Genomic DNA, 24,217 nt, shown 5'->3' with positions numbered 1-24,217 from the left:
CAACTTTTATTTAGTAAGAGATCATATTTCTGACCACTTGCCTCTGTAAAACAGCACTGTTGATATTTGTAAAGAGCTGAATTAGCTCGTTGCAGGCCTTGGATCAATATATGCCTTCTATACTTCTGGAACTGCTACTCCTTCTGACCTCCGAAACATTGTGCCCATAAATCAAAAAGATGGGGAAAGCTCTGCTATATATAGTAATAATAGCATCTTTCATTTTATTTTTCTGGATGGGATTGGAAAATTGAGTTGTAACATGAGGAAGCAGCTGCGCAGGAAGGGTTTCAAGAAGGAACCTGCCGGTTTCAGGCAGGGTCAGCTAATGGTGCCCTTGGAGGGGTTTTAGCGATGTCAGGGGATGGGGCTGAGCTGGTCGGAGCCGGTGTGCGGCGGGGTTTGCTGTCACAGTCCGTAATGCCACGGGGCAGGCGGGACCCGTGGGCAGCTGACGGGCGGCAGGACGTGAGGCGGAACGAGCCGTTCGGTCATTTTAAACGCGCCGCAGCTCAGAGACAGAAAACGCGCCCTGCGGTGCCTGTTCTCAGCACACCCCCAGACACACCTTCCACCCCCGTAGCACACGGTTACGGCCCGATGTGTCCGTGTCCCTGTCCCAGCGGTACTACCCGGCCCGGGCAGGGCGGCCCCTCTCCCTCGGGGAGCGCTCAGGGCCCGGCCCGGGACTCTGACCTTGCCGGGGACACGGCAGTGCGCCTGCGCAGGGCTCTCCCGCCCTCACCAAAAATGGATGCCCCGCGGCAGCCTCGCACGTGAGGCACCGGCGGGCGTCGCTTCCGCCCTCTCTCTGCCACGTGACGCGCGACTCTTACGGAAGCCCGATGGGGACGCGCAGGCCGCGTTCGGCGGTTGACCCGCGGAGCGCGGAGCGGAGCCGAGGTGCCTGAAGCGCTCCCCGGCCGGGCCGGGCCGGGCCGGGCCCGCAGTGCTGCGCGGCCTCTCCGCGCCGCTCGGGGTGAGTACGGACCGCCCGGGGCGCGGCGGCAGCGCCCCAGCTCCGCGCAGGGGGCTCGGCCTGCCCGCGGCGCCGGAGCCGGCCCTTCCCCGCCCTCACAGCTGGAGCCCCCCAGCCCGTGTGTCCCCGGTGCTGGGGGCGCTCCTGGCGCTCCCAGTGCTTGGAAGCCTTTCGGCAGCGGGAGCAGCGCCGCGTTGGGGGTCGGCAGCGGCCCGGGGGGGTTTCGACGCTCAGCCCTCGCGGGGACACTCGAGGAACCGAGGCCGCCGAGTCCCCTGTGCCCTCGAGCATTATTGTCTGACGACCCTCCCTTGAGGGAAGGAAGGACCTTCCCCTGGTCTGCTGCGGAATGCTCTTAATGCCGCCGCAGCGCAGGGAATATTTGGGTGTATCAGAGAAATGGTTCTCAGAGTGACGTTTTTCTTCTCCTAACGTTCTTCAGTATTTTTATTTTCTGTTGAAATATTTTGTATTAAAACCTTCTGCTGGAGTAAAATAGAATTGAAAGAGTGCAGCCTTTAGTGTTTTGTGACCGCATAGCTTTCTTCGTGTATAATGGGTACGTTTTGTTCATGTGCTGAGGAGATAGGGCAATGTATTTAGAAGTTCAGCACCTGTGACTGTGCTGTGCAGAACAGCTTTCAGCGTTTGGCTGCTCCTGGGGCTCCTTCCCCTCAGGTTGTTCTGTCGGTGCTTTGTTAGAGCACAGCCTCTGCTCCACGCCGCCTCCGTGATGCATGTTCTGACAGTTCTAGGCTCCTGTAATAGGTACTTCGGGTCCTTCATTCGTGCCTTAACTTTGCTCTAAGTCCTCCTCTTCCCCTTTTTTCCTGTCTAAGGATATGTGGACACTTCCCAAAGGAGCACTTTGCAGCTTATGTGCACATGAACGGACGAGCTGTAAAGTAACCACATCAGGAACAAACAGTAATGTAGCTGGAGAAGTTACAGTTTGGTGTCGGCTGTAAAACCTGCCCTGATCTCAGAGCTGGCACAGATATACTGTTACCAGTGCTCATCCTGTATCTCGGGTTCCTCGCTGTGCAGAACATTCCCCGTTGCAGCACAGATATGGCCAATGCCTGCTTATTGCCGGAATGCTGGCAAAGAGTCATCCCTAACATTTTTATGCATTGCTTCATCCTCATCTCTCCTGTTGATGTTCTTTTTTAGGAGAGGGAGAAGGAGGTACCTACCCCTTGCCTCTTGCTGTCTCTTCCTTTGTCCTTCTCTGGATTTCTTCCCTCCCTACCTTCTTTCATTAAATGCCACTGATGCTCATTTGCACTTTAGCTGCTTTCTGTCTATTTATCCTGTATCTGTGATTGTATTTTTATTGTCTTATTGTTCTCAGACTCGTATTCTCATGCCTCTTTAAGAGCTACCTAGGTCTGTAAATATCAATTTTAAAATCCTAATTATACCTTATTTATTATTAATGTTTTTCTGTAAAATGCTTTGTGTAACAAAGACATTACAGAAAACATAAGTTTGTTTTGTTCTCAAGGTCCATTAAAATATTGTTTTTATGTTGGTGAAATCTCACCATTTCTTGTTTTGCTATTCTCTTGTAAAAAGGAGTAAAAACTGAAATCACTTTGACAGCAAATCCAGTTCTCAGTGACTGAAAGTAGACAAGAAGTAGGCAAGAGTAGGAAGACATTGAGGTATTGTATCTATAGGTCCTTGGAAAGTACAGCTAAACCCACACAGTGCTATTTAATGTATAAATAGTTTATAAAGTGACTGTTCTAATTATGGCTTTGTGTGTGTTTTACCTTGTGGCTGGAAAGCAGTTGTGGTGTAAACTTGTGTCCCAAAGCAATGCCAGGTTGTAGGGAAGCTGTGGTGCAAACACTGCTGCAGGGCAGGGATACTTGATTGCCAAAATTAGAGCTGCACAGGTATTTCAAAACGAGAATGTGAGCAAATATTGAAACACCTTTTGTCAAGTCCTGTGAGCAATAAGTGTGCTTGAAGTGCTGCCACTCGATATTCTGGGTACTTTAAGTTCTTCTTAAAATTTGGTCTCTTTTTTGACATTTTTATTCGATGTGGAAGTGCTTTACTCATCAGAGAGAATGTTTTCAAATGAAAAGCACTGTTTGGAATGTGGAAATGTCAGAAGACTTTATTTTCTTCATGTCACTGGCTGATCCAGCCAATGTCTGCAAGAGAGACAAATCCAGCTTCCAAAATCAAAGGATGAAAAAACCCCATGAGAAAGGTTAAGAACTTTGAAGTGGCAGAGAAGTTTAAGAACTTCTTGAACTTCTATGAAGTGTTTATTTCTAACGAAGTGGATTAACTTTATTTCACTTGATACATACAAATAGTGAGAATTAATACGGATGGATTAAATCTGCAGGTATTTTCTTTATAAGTATTTTTTCTTAAAGTTTATATAGAACAGTGACATTCTTGCCTTCTTGCTGATCACTTGTTTTCCTGCTGTGCTCCAGTGAGACTTTGAGATTAATGAGATCCTTTCATTTGATCCATGGTAATAGGAAGTCTTGAAAATAATGCTGAGGATCCCAGGATGGATTGCCAAGTAGATCACATCTTGAATATACTCAGTGTGTGCATTTAAGTGTTACACAGTCCAGATCCTTCTGTGTGCTTCTTTCTGTTGTCTGAAGGTTACTATTAGTTCAAGGTTTTATTGATAAATCTGGAAGGTGTTGCTTGTGTGTGCTGGTGGGAGGAAAGGCTTGTGGGCTGTCTCACCTGCCACGCAGCGTCTCCACACTGAGGCTCAGAGTTCTGTATGTTCAGCTCAGGGAAATGCACACACAGCAACAGACAGAGCCCTGCTGCCAAAAATAGGAAAAGAATGTAGTTGCAATATTAGTGGCAAACCCTGCCTTTTTGCCAGAATAGGTCACTTCATTTAGGAAACTACTTAAGCAACACCACTGAAAGATGTCCTGCTACAGTAAGCCATGCTTCCCACAAGCAGGTTTGCTGGCAAAACTGTATTTACATATTGTGTGTGCACATATATGTCTAGAAACATTTTTTTCCAATCCTAACCCTAAAAATAACCATTATCTCAGTCTGAGCTGTTGGCAAGGCCCCCAGCCATTGAGCCATTGCCTGGATAAAAAGTTTCCCACAACCAATTCCTTGCAGCTCACTGTTTACTCTGGGAGCCCCTTTCCAGCCCCACTCCAACTGTAGCTTTAGAATGTCTCTCTTAACTGAGTCCATAATCATAATCTCAGAATGAGCCATCAGCAAAGTCCACCAGCCACTGCCCAGGTGAACAACTTCTCCCAGCCCTCTGAGGTTCCTTTTGCAGCCTGCAGTTTCCATCAGCAGCCCCTTCCTAGCCCACCTCCACATGCAGCTCTAGGATTTCTTTTTCTCTCAACCTTAAATCCAACTTCAAAACCCCAGTTATCTTGGTCTTTGTCACAGCTCACAACAAATACATCAGTAAGTTTCTCACAGCCCAGTTTCTAGGAAACTCCCCCACTACTTCAGTTGAAATCCCCCTCCTCATCTAGGAAAATGTGTCTATAAAGTATTGGCAAACACTTTTAAATTTAAATAAAGTCTTGTTCTCTCTGCCCTCATCTTGTATCAGTTCTGCAAAAGTAAGATTTTAATTTCCAAAAAAACAGAGGTGAGAAGTTCACAGAATTGCTGTGATTGGGAATGGTTATGAATGTACTCAGTGTTCAAGCTGATTTGACAGGCTGTTGATAGGAACTTTGTCCTTGTAAGATGGGGGGAGGTCTGGATGACTGAATGTGAGCAGGAGGCTGCTGCCCAAGCTGAGCCTTTTGTCATTCCACTATTTCAACATGCAGTTTTGTAAGGCTTCAGCCATTTTCTCAAGTACCAGCACATTGGATTTGTGTAAATGCAAACCAACAACTTAGATTTCTTGCCAATTCTGAATAGATTTCCTATCAATCCTATCAGGGATTTGTTGGTTGTTTGTCTTTCTTTTTCTGCCAGCCAGTGCAAGAATAATACCTTACATGCAGAATTTCTAGGTTTGGGGTTTTTTTGTCATGGCTCACTTTGAGGACCCTCAGTGCAGCTCTGAGCATTGTCTGCAGCATCAATTTGTTCTTCTTTCGTTGCCTGCACCTCTCAGCACTTTGTGACTACACTTCCTATGAATTTTACTGCATAATTTGTTTCTTTAAATAAGTCTCTACCACTTGCCTAGTAATAAGAACAAAGCATTTCCTTTACATACTTTCTGCTGCTTTCCTATATTGCTCTTAGAGGTTTTGGTTTTCTTTTCCCAGAATGAGTGGAGCCGCATTCCCGTCTCCAGCTGCCGAGATGGCAGAAATGAACCGCCTTCAGTATGAGATGGAATACACAGAAGGGATCAGTCAGCGCATGAGGGTCCCCGAAAAACTCAAAGTAGCTCCTCAAAATGCTGACCTTGAAAAGGACATCCCAGAAGGATTTCCAAATGCCAGTGTAACTATGCAGGTTCCAGAGCGGATTGTAGTGGCAGGTATGTCTGCATTTCAATACAGGTGAAAATTTAAATTTGTGTCCCAGATTTCTGGATGGAAAAAAATATATATTGATGCATTTGTAAAAGAACAACCTATAAAATACTCTCTGGTTTTCAAACAGTTAATGCTCATTAAGTTTGACGTAGGAAGTTTCTTAAACTCTGAAAATGTTTTATTAATAGTTTTGGTGTAGCTTTTAATGGAGACAGTTAATGAATTAATTATGCACAGAAGGTTTAATTGCTGACATTTCATCTTACTAAACCATTTTTAGGGGAAAAAAGGTAATGTTTATTGATTTACACCTAATTTTTATTAATTAACTATAAGTTAAAGTAACTATAACAAGTTTTGGGGATCTGCTATATATATTAGTCACGCAAAATGTGTTTGATCATAATCAGAATTCTAATTATGTTAAGAACCTGTCTGTTATTGGGTGGACTCTATCAATATAGTATTTATGGTCATGGGCTTTACAGTGACAGACCTGGAACTGCTGAAGGTCTTGCAATTTGCAAAATGTGTGACGTGTATATTTTATGCCTTGACATCCCCAGTCAAATACACCATTAATAGAACTTTGTCTTGAGTGCTCTCACTTGCAATAGCAGTTGATGTGGCTCAGGATTACTCAGGATCATTGTTCTCAGAGAAACTGCTCAAATAATTGTCAATAATGTGGTCTTTATGAGAGCTTTACCAATAGTTTTTAACATACAAGACCTGTTAAGTAAAGTTATACTTCATTATTTGGCGTGGGCCAGGGAAGTAACTGCTGTTACTTTTGCTGTCTTTTTGAACTTTAGCATTGGCCCTCAGGCCTCAGAACGGTTTACTTGCTATTGACATCTGATGTTCTTGCAGGTAATAGTGAAGACATTCCATTTTCCAGACCAGCAGACCTTGACATTCTTCAATCTACTCCATTCAAACCACTGGCACTGAAAACTCCTCCCCGTGTTATTTCTCTTAGTGATCGACCGCTAGATTTTTTGGACCTAGAAAAACCTCCACAGCAGACACCTCAAAGTGAAGAGGCCAGTACTTCTTTTGCTTTTTCCTTAGATGAGGAGCATTCTACTACTAAAGAAAGTGAAATGACCAATGATTTCTCTACTGTGGTGAAGATCAACTTGGTGCTAACATAAGTTGGGAAAATCTAAAAATATTTTTATTAGCACTGTGGTACTTCTGATGATGCCTTTGAAGTGGCAGATGGCATGGGGCTGCCATGCTCAGTAGGCTTACTCAGTACTTACAAAAATAAAGTCATAATTAGAACTACTCAAAATACTTTTAAAAAACCATCCTTTTGATGAAGAGAAAACTGCAAGATTTTTTTTTAAATTTACAGATTATCAGAAAACAGACTAGAGAACTACACGTTCTTTTAATGTGTATAGTTGACCTCTGGACTTCATGGCCGGATGATATAACACCACACAGAATTAATGAGTTTTGTTAAAACTCTGAAAACCATCTTCATAGAATGGTATGACATTGGCATCCAGGTGAATGATGGTAATTGACATCTTAAAACCAGAAAAATATTTATGAAGCTGCATATTCTGTAGACTTACAAAATACAATAGAAATACATTTCTCTCTCATGATAGGAAGTAATCCCAGAATGGATAAGATTGGAAGGGACCACTAGAGGTCATCTAGTCCAACCTTCCCACGCAGGCAGGGTCTCCTAGAGCACATTATTCAGGATTGTGTCCAGAGGGCTTTTCAATATCTCCAGAGACTATTAAAAATTCTGTTGGTTCATCATTTTGGCATCAGATCACATGGATAGATAACAACAGGATTGCACTAAGGTTGGAGCTTGGTTTTACATGTACCAGCATCAAATCCTGTCATCAGTTGTTTTCCTCCTAATCATTGTGAAACCCATGAAAACGTGCCTTTGTATCTGAGGGCAGATCTAACCTACAGACCTCCACTGCACATTAGTGTGTCCTGGAACTCTCTGTCTTTTATGTCCCTCTCTCTCCCTTCGATGCAGGTCCGCTCAGTGGGAAGACTGAAGAGAGAACGTTCCATGAGCGAAAACGCCACGCGGCAGAACGGCCAACTGGCCCGGAATGACTCCATGTGAGTAGGGCAACAGAGTGCAGGGACACTACTAGAACTGTGTTACACATCTCCTTTGTTCCTTATCTCCTTGTTATTTGCTTTTTCCAACTAATATTTTGTATGTTGTGGCAAGTACATCATTTTAACAATTACAAGGCCAGCATTTTTCTAATTTTTATGCTTTTTGTTTAGTGAGGTGAGTAATTTGTGAAGTATTTTCTTGCAGTGGATAGGTGGGGGTGTTTGTAGGTTCACAGTTTCACCAGTTACCATCAATTGTTATTTCAGGAGATTTTTCAGTTTCTGAGTTGGTAGAATATTTTTTTCCCCTGAATTTTCAAGAAATTGAGTTCTCTGTACATCAAAATGTTCCCAGTTCTCTCACTGTTGATATTATAATGATTTTCACTCTTAGAAGAAGGAGTATTTTTATTTCCTCATAAGTATTAGAATGAGTAATTTTTCTGTGGTATCAATGTGTTTAATATATTGGAATCTGTCAGTATATATCTTAACCTTTTGAGACCAAAATAGCAGGTAGCATTTAGAATTGGAAACTTCATCTATTGTTACCATCCAAGGTAGTAATTCTTAGGGTGCTTTCTGAAGACATACATGCCTGTAAATTTTTATTGGATATGATGGCTTTTGATTAATCTCAGTTTATTCTGAGTGACAGCATCTTTCCACCTGGAAATAACTGGTTTTGCAATGTAACACTTAGGAATCTTTTATATGTGAGTTTTAATACAGCTGCCATAAGGAATACTTGCTGTAGAAAAGATTTTAGATTTAAGACTTAAAGATGGGATTCGTTTGTCCCAATGTAGACTGTACAACAGTATTGCTAGATCACCATAAAGTTAATATTCAGTAACGAGGAAAATAAGTACATGACCTACTTTGGATCTACCTATTTTTAATCTAAAGTAGATCAAGTGAATTATGCCCTAGAAATGCCTGTTTTCTTCTATTTAGAGCAAGGGCACTATGTACTACATATCTGTCTACCTATTAGTTTGTCTAAAACTAGTGAAATGGACTCTGCACATTCCAGACATAAGTCTCCTTCTCTTCTTCCACATCTTTATGGAAATGTTGTTTCATATCTTCCTCTTCTTAATCAGACTTCTGGTTCATACGAGCTTGTAGATTGCACATGTCTAGGCACTCAAGTCTGCAGAGTCACACATATTCACTGAGCTGGCAAAACTAGATTTGCATCCTTATCTCCTGCTCAGCTCAGTCTCCAGGTGTTCTATCAGCCTACTAAGTGCCCAAGTTCCCTGTGGTATCAGTTGTCCAGTTATGTCCTGTTGAACCAGACATACTGGAGTTTCACTGCAGGAATGGCTTTCTCTATCCTGTCTGATGGCTTGCACATGGTACATGATGGTCTTTTTGTGATGGAAGCTGCTTGGGAAAACATTGATCCCTTTGCTGCTGCCAGTGCTGCTTTGCCAGTATTGACATATTTGATGTATTGCACTTAAAGCAAGAACAGATGGTACAGAAATTCTTGTGATTTCTTGATACTGCTTTACACTTGCTCCCAGGTTAGTTTAGTCTTACAAAAGCCATGGGCCATGTCTGCCCAGCCAGGCATCTGAGGAAATAGCAAGAGATCAGCTCTTGACTGGATGTATCCAGTTGCTGTCAGATTTCTCACATGTTGGAGTTTCTTGAATGTGGAAATCCTAAATCTCTAAAACTCGCCTGTGTGCTTTGCTGTCACTCAGTAGCTATGTATGGAATTACTGGTTTAAAATGGTCTGAATATTATTTGGTGTCATAGTTTTTGAATCTACTAGCAGTCCTTTAGAAGCTTAGCAATACAATATGCACCTGGAATCCTGTAAATTTAAAAAGGATATGATCAAAGAACCTATAACTGGTAGCTGGTGTGACTCAGTTTATCATTTACAAAAGCCAGAAAATTATGACAGCCCTGGAGAGTAGTTTTGCTCTCTTGATACCCATGCTAGTCCTTGCATAAGGTCTGTCACATAAATCAAACTTCCAATGCCAAGCACTTTACGTTATGCTTGTCCTTTCAATTGATCCAGGATCTCTTCTCTTGCTTGCATGAAAAATCCCAGCTGGCTCATACTGACCCTGCTGTATCCACACTCTCTGCTGCCCATGTGGAAGAAGCTATCCTTCCCCACTGCAGCATTCCACACTTGCTGACCTGCAGATGATGTATTTTAGTAGAAATTCATTTTTCTCTTGTCCTCCCAAGTTCTTGTTTCCTTATGAGAGAAGTTATGCTGTGTCTCAAGTATAGATCACATGCCTTGAAATCACTGAGGTTCCTAGAAATTGCTTCTTTCTCTGACACAATTGCTTCTTCTGACTTAGTACAATACAAAAGATGAAGTCGCTTTGAACATGCTATGGGTGTTTCTCCCTCATCTAGGTTTTGTTAGTCTTCAAGTGGAGAATGTGACTCTGGACTGGCTCACTCCAGGAGAGTGTTCTGTGAATTCAGGTTGCTGAAATACCATGTTCACAGGGGAACTTGTGTGGCTCACACAAATGCAGTAATTGTAAATACATGTAAATGTAATCTTTGTACTACAGAAAAGTAGTTGTGCACCTGTTACCTCATTTATATCACCTCGAAATTTCTTTACTATCTAGAAATACTATATCTTCCAATGGTACAAAGCCACAAGAAACTTACTGCACCTAAAGTTCTTACATGTAATGTTGTTGGCTGAAAAAAATAGCCTTTGTTATAGTTACTGTAATGATACATTGCTGCTTCATCAAAACTGGCTTGACTTGTGAATTCATATCATACCTACATAGTTTACTTGTGCAGTAACATGCTATGGTGCTGTAACTTGACAGAGATCAGCTCTTTATTCCTGTGCTTGTGTGAGTCTAGTTCACACCTTCAAATAGGGAAGAAAGTCCACGTTTTACTTGAAATATTAAATTCCTGTACAAAACCCAAAACCTTTTTTTTAAAACACTTGTTTCTCTTACCTCCTTGATTCAACTCCCTGACAGACATGATAGTCAGCTCAGATGCTGTGATGAGGACCCCATTAAAAGGCACAGGGAGCACTGCCTTTCAATGCCTTTGTTTTCTAAACAAGACTATGATTCTGAAGTTTTAATCTAGGACACTGTTGTCCTCTTTGTACAAAATATTCAGATGTACTGTGTGAAATTCCAGTGCTTGGCTTACAAAGTGACAAAATTGAATATTCTGGACTAGATTGTCAAATGGAAGCAGAGTTGGCTGGGCTCCCTATCACAGTGTTCTCCATATGGAACAAGTAGTTTCTCTTCTGTTGTCTTTCTTGTCATACAGTTGCATGCAGAGACAGTTCTGAGAATTTTTTGGCACTTAGGCTTCACTAAAGACAGTAATTCCCAAATGCTCTTAGAAATCCTGAGACTAACCTGCTGGTACAGTAACTGTCTGCATAGCAATAGTGACAGCTCTCTAAATTACGATCCCTCTATTTATAAGGATGCTTACTTAAGAGATTACAATTATTATTCAAGGTGGCACAGATCAGATACTGTCCCAAGAAATAAAATGCCACGGTTCCAGTCACCTCTTTCAACTAAGGATTGCACGTAAGCCTAAATGTTACCTGGTATATGAAAATCAAGAGTGTGTTTAATTATGTAGCTCTCTGCAATACTAATATTCTGACTAAGTATTTGTAGTTTAGAAGATAAAATTTGAAACAGCCTTTGCTACACTGAATGTGTGGTTTCTAATTTTGCTTCAGGGTTTCTCAAACTTGGCTATATCATTTCCCCCTGTAAAGAGCATAGGGAAAAATACCTGACAGCCGATGAAAGGGACAGTAAAAAAATTTCAAAATAGCTTTAGTTTGTTTGACTCTTTGTTCTTTGGCTGTTTTTGAATAGCTGGAGAAACAAAACATTTTGTTGGTCGTTGCCAGGCAATGTTGAATGCAAGGTTTCCACTTCTGTATTGGAAGTCACCAAATCACCAAGAGTGCATGGAAAAGTGGACAGCACTTTATTTTTTTTCTGTTCCAGCCTTTTCCATAGAAAAACACATCTCTCTAAAGAGTTCAATTTCACGGTTTGAGAAATTCTGTTCTTCATGCAAATCATGGAGAAAAGGTGATGGTGTGCATGTCTTTAACGAGAATACAGTCTGTCTATGTGCTTGAATTTACAGTAACCTTAACTAGTTAAATCTGTTTACCTCTCATTTCATACTTCCAGAACTGCAAGTCAGAGAAATACCTGAAATAAGGCCTGTGTACATCACAAATGCTTTGAGAAGTTTTAGGAGAGGTTACTTCTAAGCTAAGAACTCTGCATATAGCAGAATGTGCTCTTTCATAGTAATGACTGTAATTCCATGTTGTTTGGTTTGGTTCCAAACTCTGGAATTGACTGGTATTTGTAACTAGGGAGTGGTAAAATAAGTGGCTGGAGCAGTATGTAAGAATTCTTTTCAGAAATTTGAAACAAAGTTATACGTAGAACTAAGACCATTTAACTAGAAATGGAGAAGAGGCATAGCCACAACAATAAGTGTTCATACTAGATATTAGAGAACTTTCCTTATGTTAGAGATTTTTTTTTCTTTTGTCGTCTGGGCTGATTTGTATATCAGATAATTGCTTTATAATATTTCTTCTCCATGGTCTCTGACATAGTCCAAAGGACTACTATATGTTTACAGGACATAAATTTCAAACCCTGAAAAAACAAGATGGAAGAAAAATTTGGCTTCTCTCTCCCTGGCATTTGTGCTCTTCATGGAATTATTCTCAATTTTTGATTTTTCCTTATTATATACACTTTGAATTTAATCAGCACATGTAACTTAGTTCTAGGGAATTTTGTACAGTCGTTGTTAAATTAGGTTGGGGTTTTTTTCACTTCTTAAAATATTTTTTAGTATCTACAGAAGTCTTTGTGTGCAAATAACATGACTGTGGTATTTACAGTACTACCATTCTGGGCAACAGGAATTCCACAATGTCATCTATTTTGCAGTATGTCTAAATACTGTTTGCAAAACCATCTTTCAGCCTATTCTGTGCATATCTGAAGTGATGAACAGGAAAAATTGCTTTTGAAAATTGAAGTAAAATATACTATGTATTCAAGCCTTAAGCTCCTCTCTGGTTTGCCTCAAGCCAGCAAATCCACAAGGAGTAAAAATTCTCATAAATTCCCTTTAGTGGCAGTATTTCAATACTTGCCCCTACTTGATATTTTTCTAGTGATCATTGGCATTTCCAGCACAATTCAAGAGTAGAATGTGTAGGTGTGACCACTGTCATTGATTGCAAGGTAGAAGTCACCATAAATAGAGGAGAAAGGTGAATTCTGCAAGTCTTGGAGAACAATAAAAGCTGTAAAGAAGCAATAGTTATTTACTGATGTATCCTTCTTCTTACTTGCTGTTGTCCAAATGTACTCTAGTGCAGCATGAAAAGGAATCTGCAGTTCAGGTAATAAACAGTGCCCAGTGTCAGTCAGGCACCAGTCACTGCAGTCTTGGAGTTCCTTTGAAGCCCAGGATGGCTGAACTCTGCTGTGGATGAAGTGACATTCCTGTAACGTGTTTTCAATCAGTCTGTTCAACTGAATTGTCTTTCTTACTCGATTTTGTGATCTTGGTGCCAGCCAGTTGCAGAGCAACTCTGTTCAGTGTGAGAGTATCCTTAAAATTCTGACCCAGCTAGAGATTGTCCCAATATCAAACCAGCTTTCAAGCACTCAGCCACTAATGTTTTACTAAAAATGCCAGGGGCAGAGAGATTGACATTCTAAACTCAAAAGCCGTTGGAGCAAAGCACAAGGGGCAAGGAAATGTGTTGAATTATGGGTGCTAATCTAGGAATAAAAACTATCTCAATATTTAAAGGCTACAGTGGCTCACACTTGGTTTGCATTTGTGTTAATATGTACAACTAAGTTAACACAAATTTCTTCCTATTGAAAAAGCATCTCACCTTTAATTAAAGTTTCCAGATTAAAAACAAAAAAGAGCCTTTATATGTGTACGAAAATGTTGATAAAGTCAGTTAAAATGTAAAGAAACATGAGGAAATCACAGGCAGTTTATCAAAACTAATTTCTCTCTGATAGACAAGGTTTGTATAATCCAAATGATCATGTTTGAATTTCAGTCCTGCATATTTTAAGTAATATTTTTTGCATCATAGTCAACAAGTTAGATCATGTAATTTTTTTCACTGGAATTTGAATTTTGTGTTATTTTTTGAATTTTTTTGTAGTTGCCTTTAAACTTCTTCATGTGCGGACCAAAATACTAGCTTGATCTTTCATCACAGCTTCAAAACAATTTTATTGAAGGGGCTCTATGTGAGATTCTCCCTACTGAAAAAGGCTTATGTTTTTAAAAGAGATTGTGTAGGATTTTCTTAAAATGCTAATGCTTTGTAAGACAAAGCATTGATGTCACTGGGGACTTGAACACTGACTTCAACAGGTACAGATTTAGCTGTACAAGCACTTTCTAAAACTAACTTGTATAACAGATCAAAACTGTGTCCTTGGATTACATGTGTTTGTTTCTGAAGAACATATGTCAATGTAGCTCATAATCCCTACACTACTAAAATTTGAGAGTGTTACCTTATAGTGGTGGGAGAAGGGTAAACCAAAAGCAAGCAATAAGCATTTTGGAATGGGGTCTATCTGAAAAGCTTTTTTTAATTTAAAATCTGACTACAGTATTTCTCTCTTCATTTACTGTGCTTATACAAACAGTGTGACACCATCACTGCAACAGGCTCGTGTCTGTCCTCCCAATATGTTACCTGAAGACGGAATTAATCTTTACTCTGCTCGTGGCATTTTGTCGTTTATCCAGTCTTCCACTCGTAGGGCTTACCAGCAGGTCTTGGATGTGCTGGATGAAAACCGCAGGTGATTGGTTGTCACTGGTTCTTACCAGCTTTTGCTGCTTCTTTTTTTTTTTTTTCTGTTCTCCTTTTTAGTGGAGTTTGGTTTCTGTTTACAAAATAATGAGATGAAAATATTTGCTTTTGCTTTCCTTTGCTTTCACTCTTCATAAGCAATTTAAATGTCCAAAATTCACATTTCAAAATGCTTCTCTTTCAAAAATAGGGTTGTTTTGGTTCCCTTCCAAATAAAAATCAAAATAGGAAGGGTTAGCCTGTGGCTGCAGGGGGTTTTGCTCTTCTGAGATTGTCAGCGTTTTCTGCAATTAACACTTGACCCTGAGCCTGCAAATTTACTAGCCTTGTCTTCTGCTTTTCTGTTGGTGAGCAGTGGTGCAAATCAATAAGATTGGGTTGATGTTGTCATAAAGCATTAAAACAAATGTGCAGAAACGGGGCAGAATATCATGCAAGGCATTGTAGATGCTGCTTTTGGTAATGTGTCAAGACTTGAGGCTGTTTCAGTTTATATTGGGAATAGTTATCTCTGGCTGACACATGACTGATGGTGGCCACTTTGGATGCTGAGAGCAAGAAAGGCAATGAACACTGAGAAGCTGGTTGCTCCTCTGATTATTTCTGTCTCTGGTTTTATGGATAACCTGACACTTTGAGAGGTAATGAGCCAGAACAAGCCTCGTGGCAATCCCTGTACTTCCATTCTCTTCAGTGGAGTTTTGCCTGCTTGACGCATCCTTGGACTGTTGTGATTTGGCACTTGGAAGCATTACAAGAACGGCATGTTCAACACTGTAGAGACATCTACAAAGACTAATAATGGCAATGGTAATTTACCAAAAGCAATTTTCATTTCAATAGTATGCTAGCACAGAAATTCAAGTAAGAATTGCAGACAGTCTCTAGTGTAGGGTTATCTCAGACCTCTGGAGCTTGCCAAGAGGTTGAATTAGAGAAGATAATTGGCAAGATCATTGGGAGGAACTGCACATTGCTCCTGCAGCCCTTCAGTGTGGCCTGTGCTAGCAAGTTCTTTGAAATTTGCCATCTGCCTCTGCTGATATCCCAGCAGCATACTTAATATTTGTAGTGTGAAGTTAAATTATTTGCTTCCTGGTTGTTTTGGTAATGAAATGTGACTATCAAGCCAATCTTACTGTGAATGTCTGTGTGTTTGCAGTCACTTGCCAAACTGGCACCTCTGATAGCTCACCATGTTTGCTGATCTGACAGTAAATAAATGCCCATATTAACATCCCTGAATTGTAGAGAACTCCAATCTTGCTGGTCTTTATGTTCTTAAACTGGGACTCAAAAAAATCAAACCAACAAAATTAGCTGCATACTTCCCCGTGAAATTCTGCAAGTTGGATGCTTAACTGTAGCTGTTAAAATTTTGATGCCTGTCAACAGTTGGGCATCAATAACTTCTTTTCTTTTTCAATATTAAAATGAGATGGAATTACATGTTTGTTTTACTAAACTAAAGCTCCCAGATAAGGAATTGTACTGTCTGTGAACAGTAGCACTTACAGATACTGTGCCAAGAATCCTTGTTAAAATATAGATTGAAATTCTAGTCCTTTTCTCCGTCTGCAGTGAAGCTACAGGTTTTATTCCTGGCTTCCATTACGCACGTTCATGCCTATGTTTTCTTGGAGTCTGGAAAACAAACACATGTGCATACATACACTTTCAGCTTACTTCCATTATCAGAAAATTTCTAGAATACTGAATACTTCAAAAGCTGCATTACTTACCCTGGTTTGGGTTAATTTTTGAGGTTTTCTCACTAACCTTCCTAGAAGGAATGGGAAACCTGTTTCTAGTCACCTATGGACAAATAGGTGCCAAACGAATGAACTCTTCAATGAGGTGGAAGTGTATTCTTTGTGGCTGGGTGTTCAGACACCCACCATTACATCTGGCTTAGGAATGTGAAATTTGGATGATCCACTTGCATGGTTGCAAAATATTGTTCATTTTAAATTGCTCCAAACCTGCACTCTGTTCTTTTGCTCTGTGTAACGTGCTTTCTATCTCAAAACCTTATCTCTTTTAACATGTTATGCTTAATACTAGAAGGGATCTTTTAAAGTTAACAAGATCTGGCTGTGGGTTACTCACTGGAAATATTTTTAACTTGTTTCATGGCTTGTCTTTTTTTTTTTCCCCACCCAAACATTTTCCAATCCACTAAAACTGCTAACGGTAGGTGCTGATTGTCCTGCTGCAGAGAATGAGTTATGCCTAGTTCAGCCAGCACTGCTCACATCATGGTTATTTAAATGAGCAACAATTTAATGATCACTGTTTACACTGTCTGTTTACTCTTGCATTTCCTTCAGCTTGGACAAGGACAATAGGTCAGTTTTGTTTTCTAACCCTTTTTCTGTTTCAATTTCTTTCAAATGACTGTAGGGCCTATGCCTATTGAGTGCCCTTCAAAGACTGATCCTTTATGCTCTAGGCAACAAAAAAATCCAAAACCAACCAAACCAACAAGCCCCCAGAAAACTCCCTGCATTTAAGGAGATTTTAGAGATGTCTAAAATGCAGGAACAAAGGCAATTTCATATCTGTATAGAGTTGTGTTGAAATCTGTACTTTATCTAAAATGTTCTTCATCTCTTGGGTCAGCACCTTTCTATTTACGAGAAAAAAGCATGAAAACTTAATATTTCCATTATGGTATCTCTTCTAAAAAGCCACCATCCTTTTTAAATGCCAAACTTCACCCACATAATCTCATCCTGAGATGTAACGAAATCATTTTTTATATTGAGAAAATTAATTATATTTTTCATTGTAGAAATAAAATGGGATGCAAGTTAAGGCCATCCAAGAGGGCTACATCTGACTTTGGACTGGGGTAATTTCAGAAGAAAATGAAGTGGGTCTGCAGATGTGAAGGAGGCTGGAAAAGCAGTAGCTATTGCTGTTTGAAGTAACTGCTTGTAGCACTGAGGCAGGCAAGGGGAGCAGTTTGATCCAGTCACTGTCCTCTCTGTACTTTAGAAGCTTACCCAGTTCATGTCCAGAACTTGTCCATCAAGTCCTACTGCCCATTGTTATGGCTTCTGTGAGACTTCCAGAGGTGTTTTAAAGTACAGCAAGAGGTGAACACAGGTACTGCCTCTGCTGAGCAGAGAGTGTGTGCTGGTCTCAGTCCCCTGTGTGCAGGCACAGGAGTGGTGCAGGTTGGACCCAGGTACTGAGATTGTCCACACTTTGCTGTTTTCCTCCCAGCCCATGTGTTTGATTCCATCCTCACTGTGTTCCTGTTGCATGCTCTGCTCTAACCAGCAGAAGACAGACCAGGCTCAGTTGGTCATTGCCTTAGTGCCACTTTTCCCACTGTTATTAAATTGTATTACTGTGCATTCCCCTCAAGTATCAGGCTGCTGCTGTATTTGCAGGGAGTACACGTGACCTTGGAGCTATGGCTTCTTCTGATCGTGCATTAATGTTTAGGATGGCATTCACAGAAGTAGCCAGAAAACTCAAAGTTCTATGGTACACTTCTTTTTAAAGAAGGCCACGTATTTAATAGCTTTCCTATATTATACTTGCGCATTCTGTATTTAGCAAAAAACTTGGTGCTGATTTTGGGGTAAGGTGATCTCAATTACAAAGCCACTATGATCTGTATAATTAATTCTGATATATAAAACCAAGCAAGGAGTGCAGAAGAGGTAGGGGAATATTGTGGTGTTCCTTTTGGGTCCACCTGTAAAGAAAAAATGTGAACTGCAAAGAAAAGGAAGAAATCACAGGCAGCTTCCTAACAGCCTGGCTGTATTGGGAAGTGGGATTAAAGACTTGCACAGATCCCAGAGTGCTCTGGGTTTGTGCCTTGCTGTAGCCCTCAACTGCCTCCAAGGCTGTGGCTTTCCTTGGAAAGGGTTTGTGAATTAATATTCATTAATTCTACAACATCTGTAAAACTCTGCCGAAAAATAGCACAGAAGGCTGAGTTTAGAGAGCATTTGAGACCTATTGTTCTCATTACACGAGTTCCAAATGTTGTCCTGTGGGACAACAGTGTGGGAAATGCCTGTTGGATACTGGCACACTGGCATTCCCATGTCTGCCCATTAGTTACAGGTGACTTATGTTGGCAGAGAAATTCTGGGACCTTTTCCATTGCTGCTGTTTGCTCCATTTCTTACATTTTCTCAAAGTATGTAGTTGTAGCATCTGTCAGAGAATACTTCAGGCCACCTGAATTATTGCTCTTATTAGGAATACCTTTTTTTTTTGATAACTTTTTGGAAGACCTCATGCATTTAGGTAAGAATATTCTGTTAGTGTATGTATTGGAAATGGGTCTTCCTGTTCTGTAAAACACATCATGCTGGCTTGTCTTAAGTACTAGAGGGAAGAACATTTGTGGTGCTGACTAGAGTAGGACCTAGTCCTAGTAAGTATTGCATCAGGTAGCAGTGTTTGCCAAGGCTCCTAGAATCCTGATCCTTTTAAGTGAAACTCATGGTTGTGATATTTTTGCATGGTCCTTGCTGGTTTTCAGGCCAGTCCAGTGTTCTCCCAGCTACCTCAGCACCAGAGCTCTGCCTCTTACATGTACCTGCTGTAAAGATCTTCATACCAAGGTTCTCTCTGTTTAATGTTACAGCCTGCAGTATACGTGGGTTAATTGCATGGTACAAGTATCTCCAGTTGGCATTGGGAAAATGAAAGGGATTTCAGGCTCCTGAACAGTTTGTTCCACATCTGTGATGTGCAATATTAATCCCTTGTTACCAGAGGCACTGAAAACACACAGTACCAGCTTGGTCAGAAGGTACTGCTGGTATTCACCTCTTCTGTAAACTGCAACACGGGAGCTTCTTACTGCAAACCTAATGTATATTATAGAGTTGCAGCAATTTAAAAAGCCCTACCTTTCCTTCCTCTTTGCCTAGAAAGAAAAAGGAAAAGAAATTTAAAGAGCAACACTTACAAGGATGTTCATACATCCACTTGAACCTTGTAGTCACTTCTCCCTGGAGAGGTGTACCTCTCTTCAGACTATCCATGGTCCTTAGGTACTAGCCCAGGTGTTCTAATGATATCTAAATTATATCTAGCATAGATGAATACAGAAAAGACAAATCTCCCCTTTCCCTGGAGGGAGGAGAGGATGATTAAAAGGGCTTTTAAAAGTGTGTAAATATATTTATTGTTTACCCATTGTTGTTGGGTGAGATTTTTAGTTTTGAGGGGTATTTTTTTTTGTTTTCTTAACTGGAAGTTTCCCATGGTTATTTTATAAGGCTGATGCTCTCCACCCAAATCTCTGTTCTGCTACTTTGTCTGTATCGTCAAAGCCTTGTTACACTTCTAAGCTGCAAAAACATTGTGTTGATTAAATTTGATAAGAAGAATATGAAAGTGCAATTTACAAGAAAATAAATAGAAGGTATATTGTATGAAAACATTATAGAGTATATGTGGAAGTATTTTGAAGTTCCTTTGTTCTGTGTGTTTTACCTCTTATCTCTGTTTGTCGTTTCCTCTTTCTGTCTCGTGCTTTCTATCTACACAAACCTGCTGTAGGCCAGTGTTACGTGGTGGGTCAGCTGCTACCACTTCCTCTAACCCTCATCATGACAACACCAGGTAAAGAGTATTTTTTTGTTAGTCATGACCCCCTAATTTAGATTCTAAAATTCAAGTTTCTGTTTCCCTCTTTCTAGTGATCTTATTTTAAAACACAATATTTTTGTGCTCCCTCTCAACTCATGAGATATTTCAGGCCTTTATTCCTTACCCATCCAAGTCACCCGCACAGGCCTCAGTTGTCCAATAGATACAACGTGCTGCAGAATTCTGACTCAGACTAATGTGTGAGAGGAAGCTCTGAAATTACATTGGCAGTATAGTTTAGATATTTGCTATTTAGTCATGAGCTTGCTAGAAAATTTGGCTTTATATCACCTAATTTTCGCAGGTGTTCTCAGTAACATGCCTGCAACCATTACTTGTGGCTGGATGCCTTTTCCCTGCCACTGTCCTGGCAGATTGACATTGTTTCAGTGGAACTGGATGTAAGAGTGACACATAATCTCATGGGCAGGATGATGGAAAAAAAATAGTCCCTTCTACATCTGTTGTTTCCATTTGCTGTTTACAATTCCATGTTTTCATAGAAATGGAGGTTAGATTTGGGCTTAAATAGAAACTGGATTCAAGCAGGTGACTCTTCTGTAACTCCATAATTCAGTTTTTGGAATGGTCCAAGAGATATCTCAAGGGATTTCATTCTGGTAACCCTCTTAATATAATATCTGTAATGGTTTGGAAGTTGGTAGAGCAGCAGTGATACACTGTGACTTATATTAAATTGGTGTGACCTGGGAGGGAGCCATGCCCATCTCACTGAAATGCTGAGCCTCCCTGCCTGTCTCAGGAGATGGTGAAGGACAACTGTGTTGTAGATATGGTGGAATTTTGTAAATTTTTTACTGTCTACTACAAATAAAAAATTGGCCATGAGAACACCCTCATCAGAAATCTCTTTGGATTTCAGAGGACCTGTAGAGTAAGGAGAATTTGATTTATTTTTTTGAGTGTGCAAAGCTCAAGGATCTCATATTTATTCTAAGTCCAGACTAACGCAACTCTGATGTAGAAATAGCAATTCCTATTTAGAAACAATGTATTAACAAACAGTAATACATGGAAACTTGATGGTTTGTCTGTTTGGGGGGGAGGGTGTTGCCTGAGCTAAGGGCATTCTAGAGAAGTTTCCTGAAAGTGATGAAAGAACATAAAGTGCAAAAGTAGTTTCTGCACTTAAGTGCATTCTGCAAGCTTCAGGCATTCTACTCATATTCTCACTAGTTGACCATTAACTGTTATTAAATGTTAAACATTCTTTTAGATGTGTTTTGTTGTGAATTTGGTAGCCTTGACATTATTTTGTTCCATTTCCTAAGCTGTTTGCAGCAATTGTTCATGGGTCCTAATGAGAAAGCAAGTCAAGGGGAGCTAAAATTGAAACCAGGTTTAAGATAGAAAGTGAGAAGCTCAAGGGTAGGTGGAGGATCCTAACAGGTGGATTTACCTGTTAGTTGTTGGAAATGAATCTGGTTAAGAGATAGCACTTGGATAATCAAAACAGATTATCCCTGGAGTTAGAATAATGCTCTATCTGAATTGCTACATAAACTGAGAGTACCCTGAGAACAAACTTTCTAATGCACACAAAGTTCAGCAAGCAGTGAGTGATTCTGCACTGCACTCTTTATTTGCCAGGTTCTCTACCTATAATACTGAGAGTAATGTGACTGAGGTTCTTAATCTCAGTAAATGTCCCCTTGGGATATTTAAGTAGGTACTGAGCATAAGACACCCAATTCTTTCCAAGTCTCCATTTGGTTATTTCTACTCTGTTGCCAGGTCTCTTGCAACTGGCGCTTTAGCTCAGGCAATGTTCAGGTTTCGTGAATCAGTTAAATAACTGGAAAGTCTTATGAGGAACTGCATGTCAGCAAGAAGTCTGTCTGTGTGGAAAATCTTCAAAAATATTTAAATGTGGAGAGCAATCAACCCAGATTCAGTGAAGCACTTACCCATTTCATATGCATTTGTGCTTTACTCAGTTAGGATCCCACTGAAATATGGCCCTGTATAAAATAATATAAAATAATGGCCCATCTTCGCGAACGAAGATTTGGGGAAAGGTCTTTTTACCTTTCCAGCCTGCGCAATGGATTTTTTAGGTGAGACACAGCCTGCGCTGAACTGAGCCCACCCTTTAATCCTAAGGTTCGTCTGCCGGGGCCAAGCAAGCTTGGACAATGGCAGTGAGGTCCTCAGGATGTAGGTTTGTTTAGAGTGTCCTTCTCATAGATGGATGGCCTCACAGGGCTAACGACCTCCATCAGGCCAGGAGACCGGGGACTCGAACCCGTGGTCGCAGCAGTGAAAGTCCTGCACGCTAACCACTAGGCCACCAGGGGCCCTGTAACAGCTGCAAAAAAACTTTATAGTTCTTCATCACCATCAAGAAATACATCTACTGGAATGTTGGTAAAATATGGTACTTGCTAATGTTTGTGTGGCCGAACAGATAAGCCATCTTCTTTGTTTGATAGATATGGTCTCACCAACTTCGACACGACACTCGAGGGAACACCAGATGACATGACAGTTGTAGATGCTGCTTCTTTAAGAAGACAGGTACGTAGAGCCCAGTAGTTGACAATATTAAGACAAAGCTGTAGTGGTAAAATGGGGTAACAGGTTTTTTGTGTGACTGCAAAGGTATCCAAAACAGGTATGGTCAGGGATCCTCTCTGTGCCCCTGCTGGACTGCCCTCACATTCCCTATATTGTTCTGGGAATCTAGAGAATCTGACTCCATTTCTGTTCCTACTTACTAGGAGCAGCAAGATCTGAAGATAGGAAGTCAAATTATCAACTGTTTAACATCCATCTCTTTGGGATTCTAATCTTATGTAGTTATTCAGAAGCTTCTAGAAAGTCTGGCCACTTTTAATAAAGTATTAAAAGCCTTTATTTGTTTTTAGATAATCAAACTTAATCGCCGTCTACAACTTCTGGAAGAGGAGAACAAAGAGCGAGCCAAGAGGGAAATGATCATGTACTCAATTACTGTAGCTTTCTGGCTACTCAATAGCTGGCTTTGGTTTCGGCGCTAGACATGGCTCTTGGAAAGATTTCGTAGTTGAAAACACAAACAATTTGCAAAACTCCTTGTTTCTGTTTCTGAAATTGTATGCTGTTTTATAATTCATACACTGGAAACTTCCACCACAGATAAAGGCTCTAGAATTGCAGTGTTAAAGGGACACCTTGTTGTTCAGTTGTAACGTATTTAATAGATTTGCATTGCAAATACTGCAGTATCCTCCTTTGCATGCTTCTGTGTAAACATGGATCAGCCCATGGGAAGTTTGCTTCATGCAGTGTAAGGACTCCTAAGTAACCTCCAGGACTAACCACTGGAGGTTTTGTTGTGGCGGGAAGAGAACAAATAGAATGGGTTTGGAAAAAAAATACAAAAACAAAGAAATGCAAAGTCATTTTTATTGTTCTGTTGTTAGATGCAATTAAACAATTGCACTAGTTTTCCTTTAGTCCAAGTAGTTTGAGGTGTGCCATAATCAAGGAGTGTGTCCTGTTTATGAGTATGTTCCTTGTTTAAGTACTTGTTTGGGTCGAATAATAAAAGGAATTCTTTGCTAACATGCAGATTGTCCAGAGGTGTGTAATATGTACTTTTTTTAGGTTTAATTTTGCAGATGTTTTTCTAAAAAATACATTTTTAAGCAAGTCAGTCTGTGAGTGGTCAAAAGATTATGGAGTACAAGATATTGATGTAGTATATTTAATAAAACTCTCTCAAAAAAAACCCCAACCCCAACCCATTGTTTAATATTATTTTAAGAAAACTTATTTGAGGTTTCGTCTAAACTATTAGTCTTTGAAGTAACTAGTAGTGGTGGCCTGAACAGCTCCAAAGCAGCAGGGGGGCATGTGCCAGCCCATTGTGGGCTCCCTTCCCCTGCCTGTTGTGGTGGTGGTGGTGTTCGGGAAGCCAGGCTGCTGTCCCCCAGCACTGGGTCAGTTTAAACATCCCCTGCTCATCCCATGATCCAGCACCTTTTTTTGTAGACACTGTGTGGGTGGTGCTGGTGGCTTTGTGCCCCTGCAAGGCTTCAACTGCCACTGCCCTGCAGTGCTGTACAGCCACAGCCCCTTCCCTAGGGAGTATGGAACAACTGAGA

At 40.6% G+C, this 24,217-nt stretch overlaps 1 protein-coding gene across 7 annotated transcripts; it reads left to right on the top strand.

Moving 5' to 3' along the window:
- The first annotated feature begins 836 nt into the window (after nucleotides 1-836).
- On the top strand, nucleotides 837-23,829 carry MFF (mitochondrial fission factor). Of its 7 annotated transcripts, XM_027685957.1 has the most exons (10): nucleotides 840-979; nucleotides 5,248-5,465; nucleotides 6,337-6,509; nucleotides 7,484-7,572; nucleotides 11,077-11,151; nucleotides 14,308-14,466; nucleotides 16,808-16,825; nucleotides 20,019-20,081; nucleotides 22,562-22,646; nucleotides 22,997-23,829. In XM_027685957.1, exons 2-10 carry the CDS (start codon nucleotides 5,249-5,251, stop codon nucleotides 23,126-23,128), a joined length of 1,011 nt encoding a protein of 336 aa, XP_027541758.1. In that variant the 5' UTR covers nucleotides 840-979; nucleotide 5,248; the 3' UTR covers nucleotides 23,129-23,829. The 7 variants fall into 7 exon arrangements, with proteins under 7 accessions (XP_027541760.1, XP_027541761.1, XP_027541758.1 ...); XM_027685959.1 differs by lacking the exon at nucleotides 11,077-11,151 and having other exon boundaries at nucleotides 837-979; XM_027685958.1 differs by lacking the exon at nucleotides 16,808-16,825.
- Nucleotides 23,830-24,217: the final 388 nt, after the last annotated feature.

This window comes from Neopelma chrysocephalum, unplaced genomic scaffold, assembly GCF_003984885.1.
Source record: "Neopelma chrysocephalum unplaced genomic scaffold, ASM398488v2 Primary Assembly neopelma1_70, whole genome shotgun sequence".
In the NCBI taxonomy this organism is placed as follows: Eukaryota; Metazoa; Chordata; class Aves; order Passeriformes; family Pipridae; genus Neopelma; species Neopelma chrysocephalum.
Note: the sequence above shows the minus strand (reverse complement) of the source record. Positions and strands in the feature narration are given on the sequence as shown.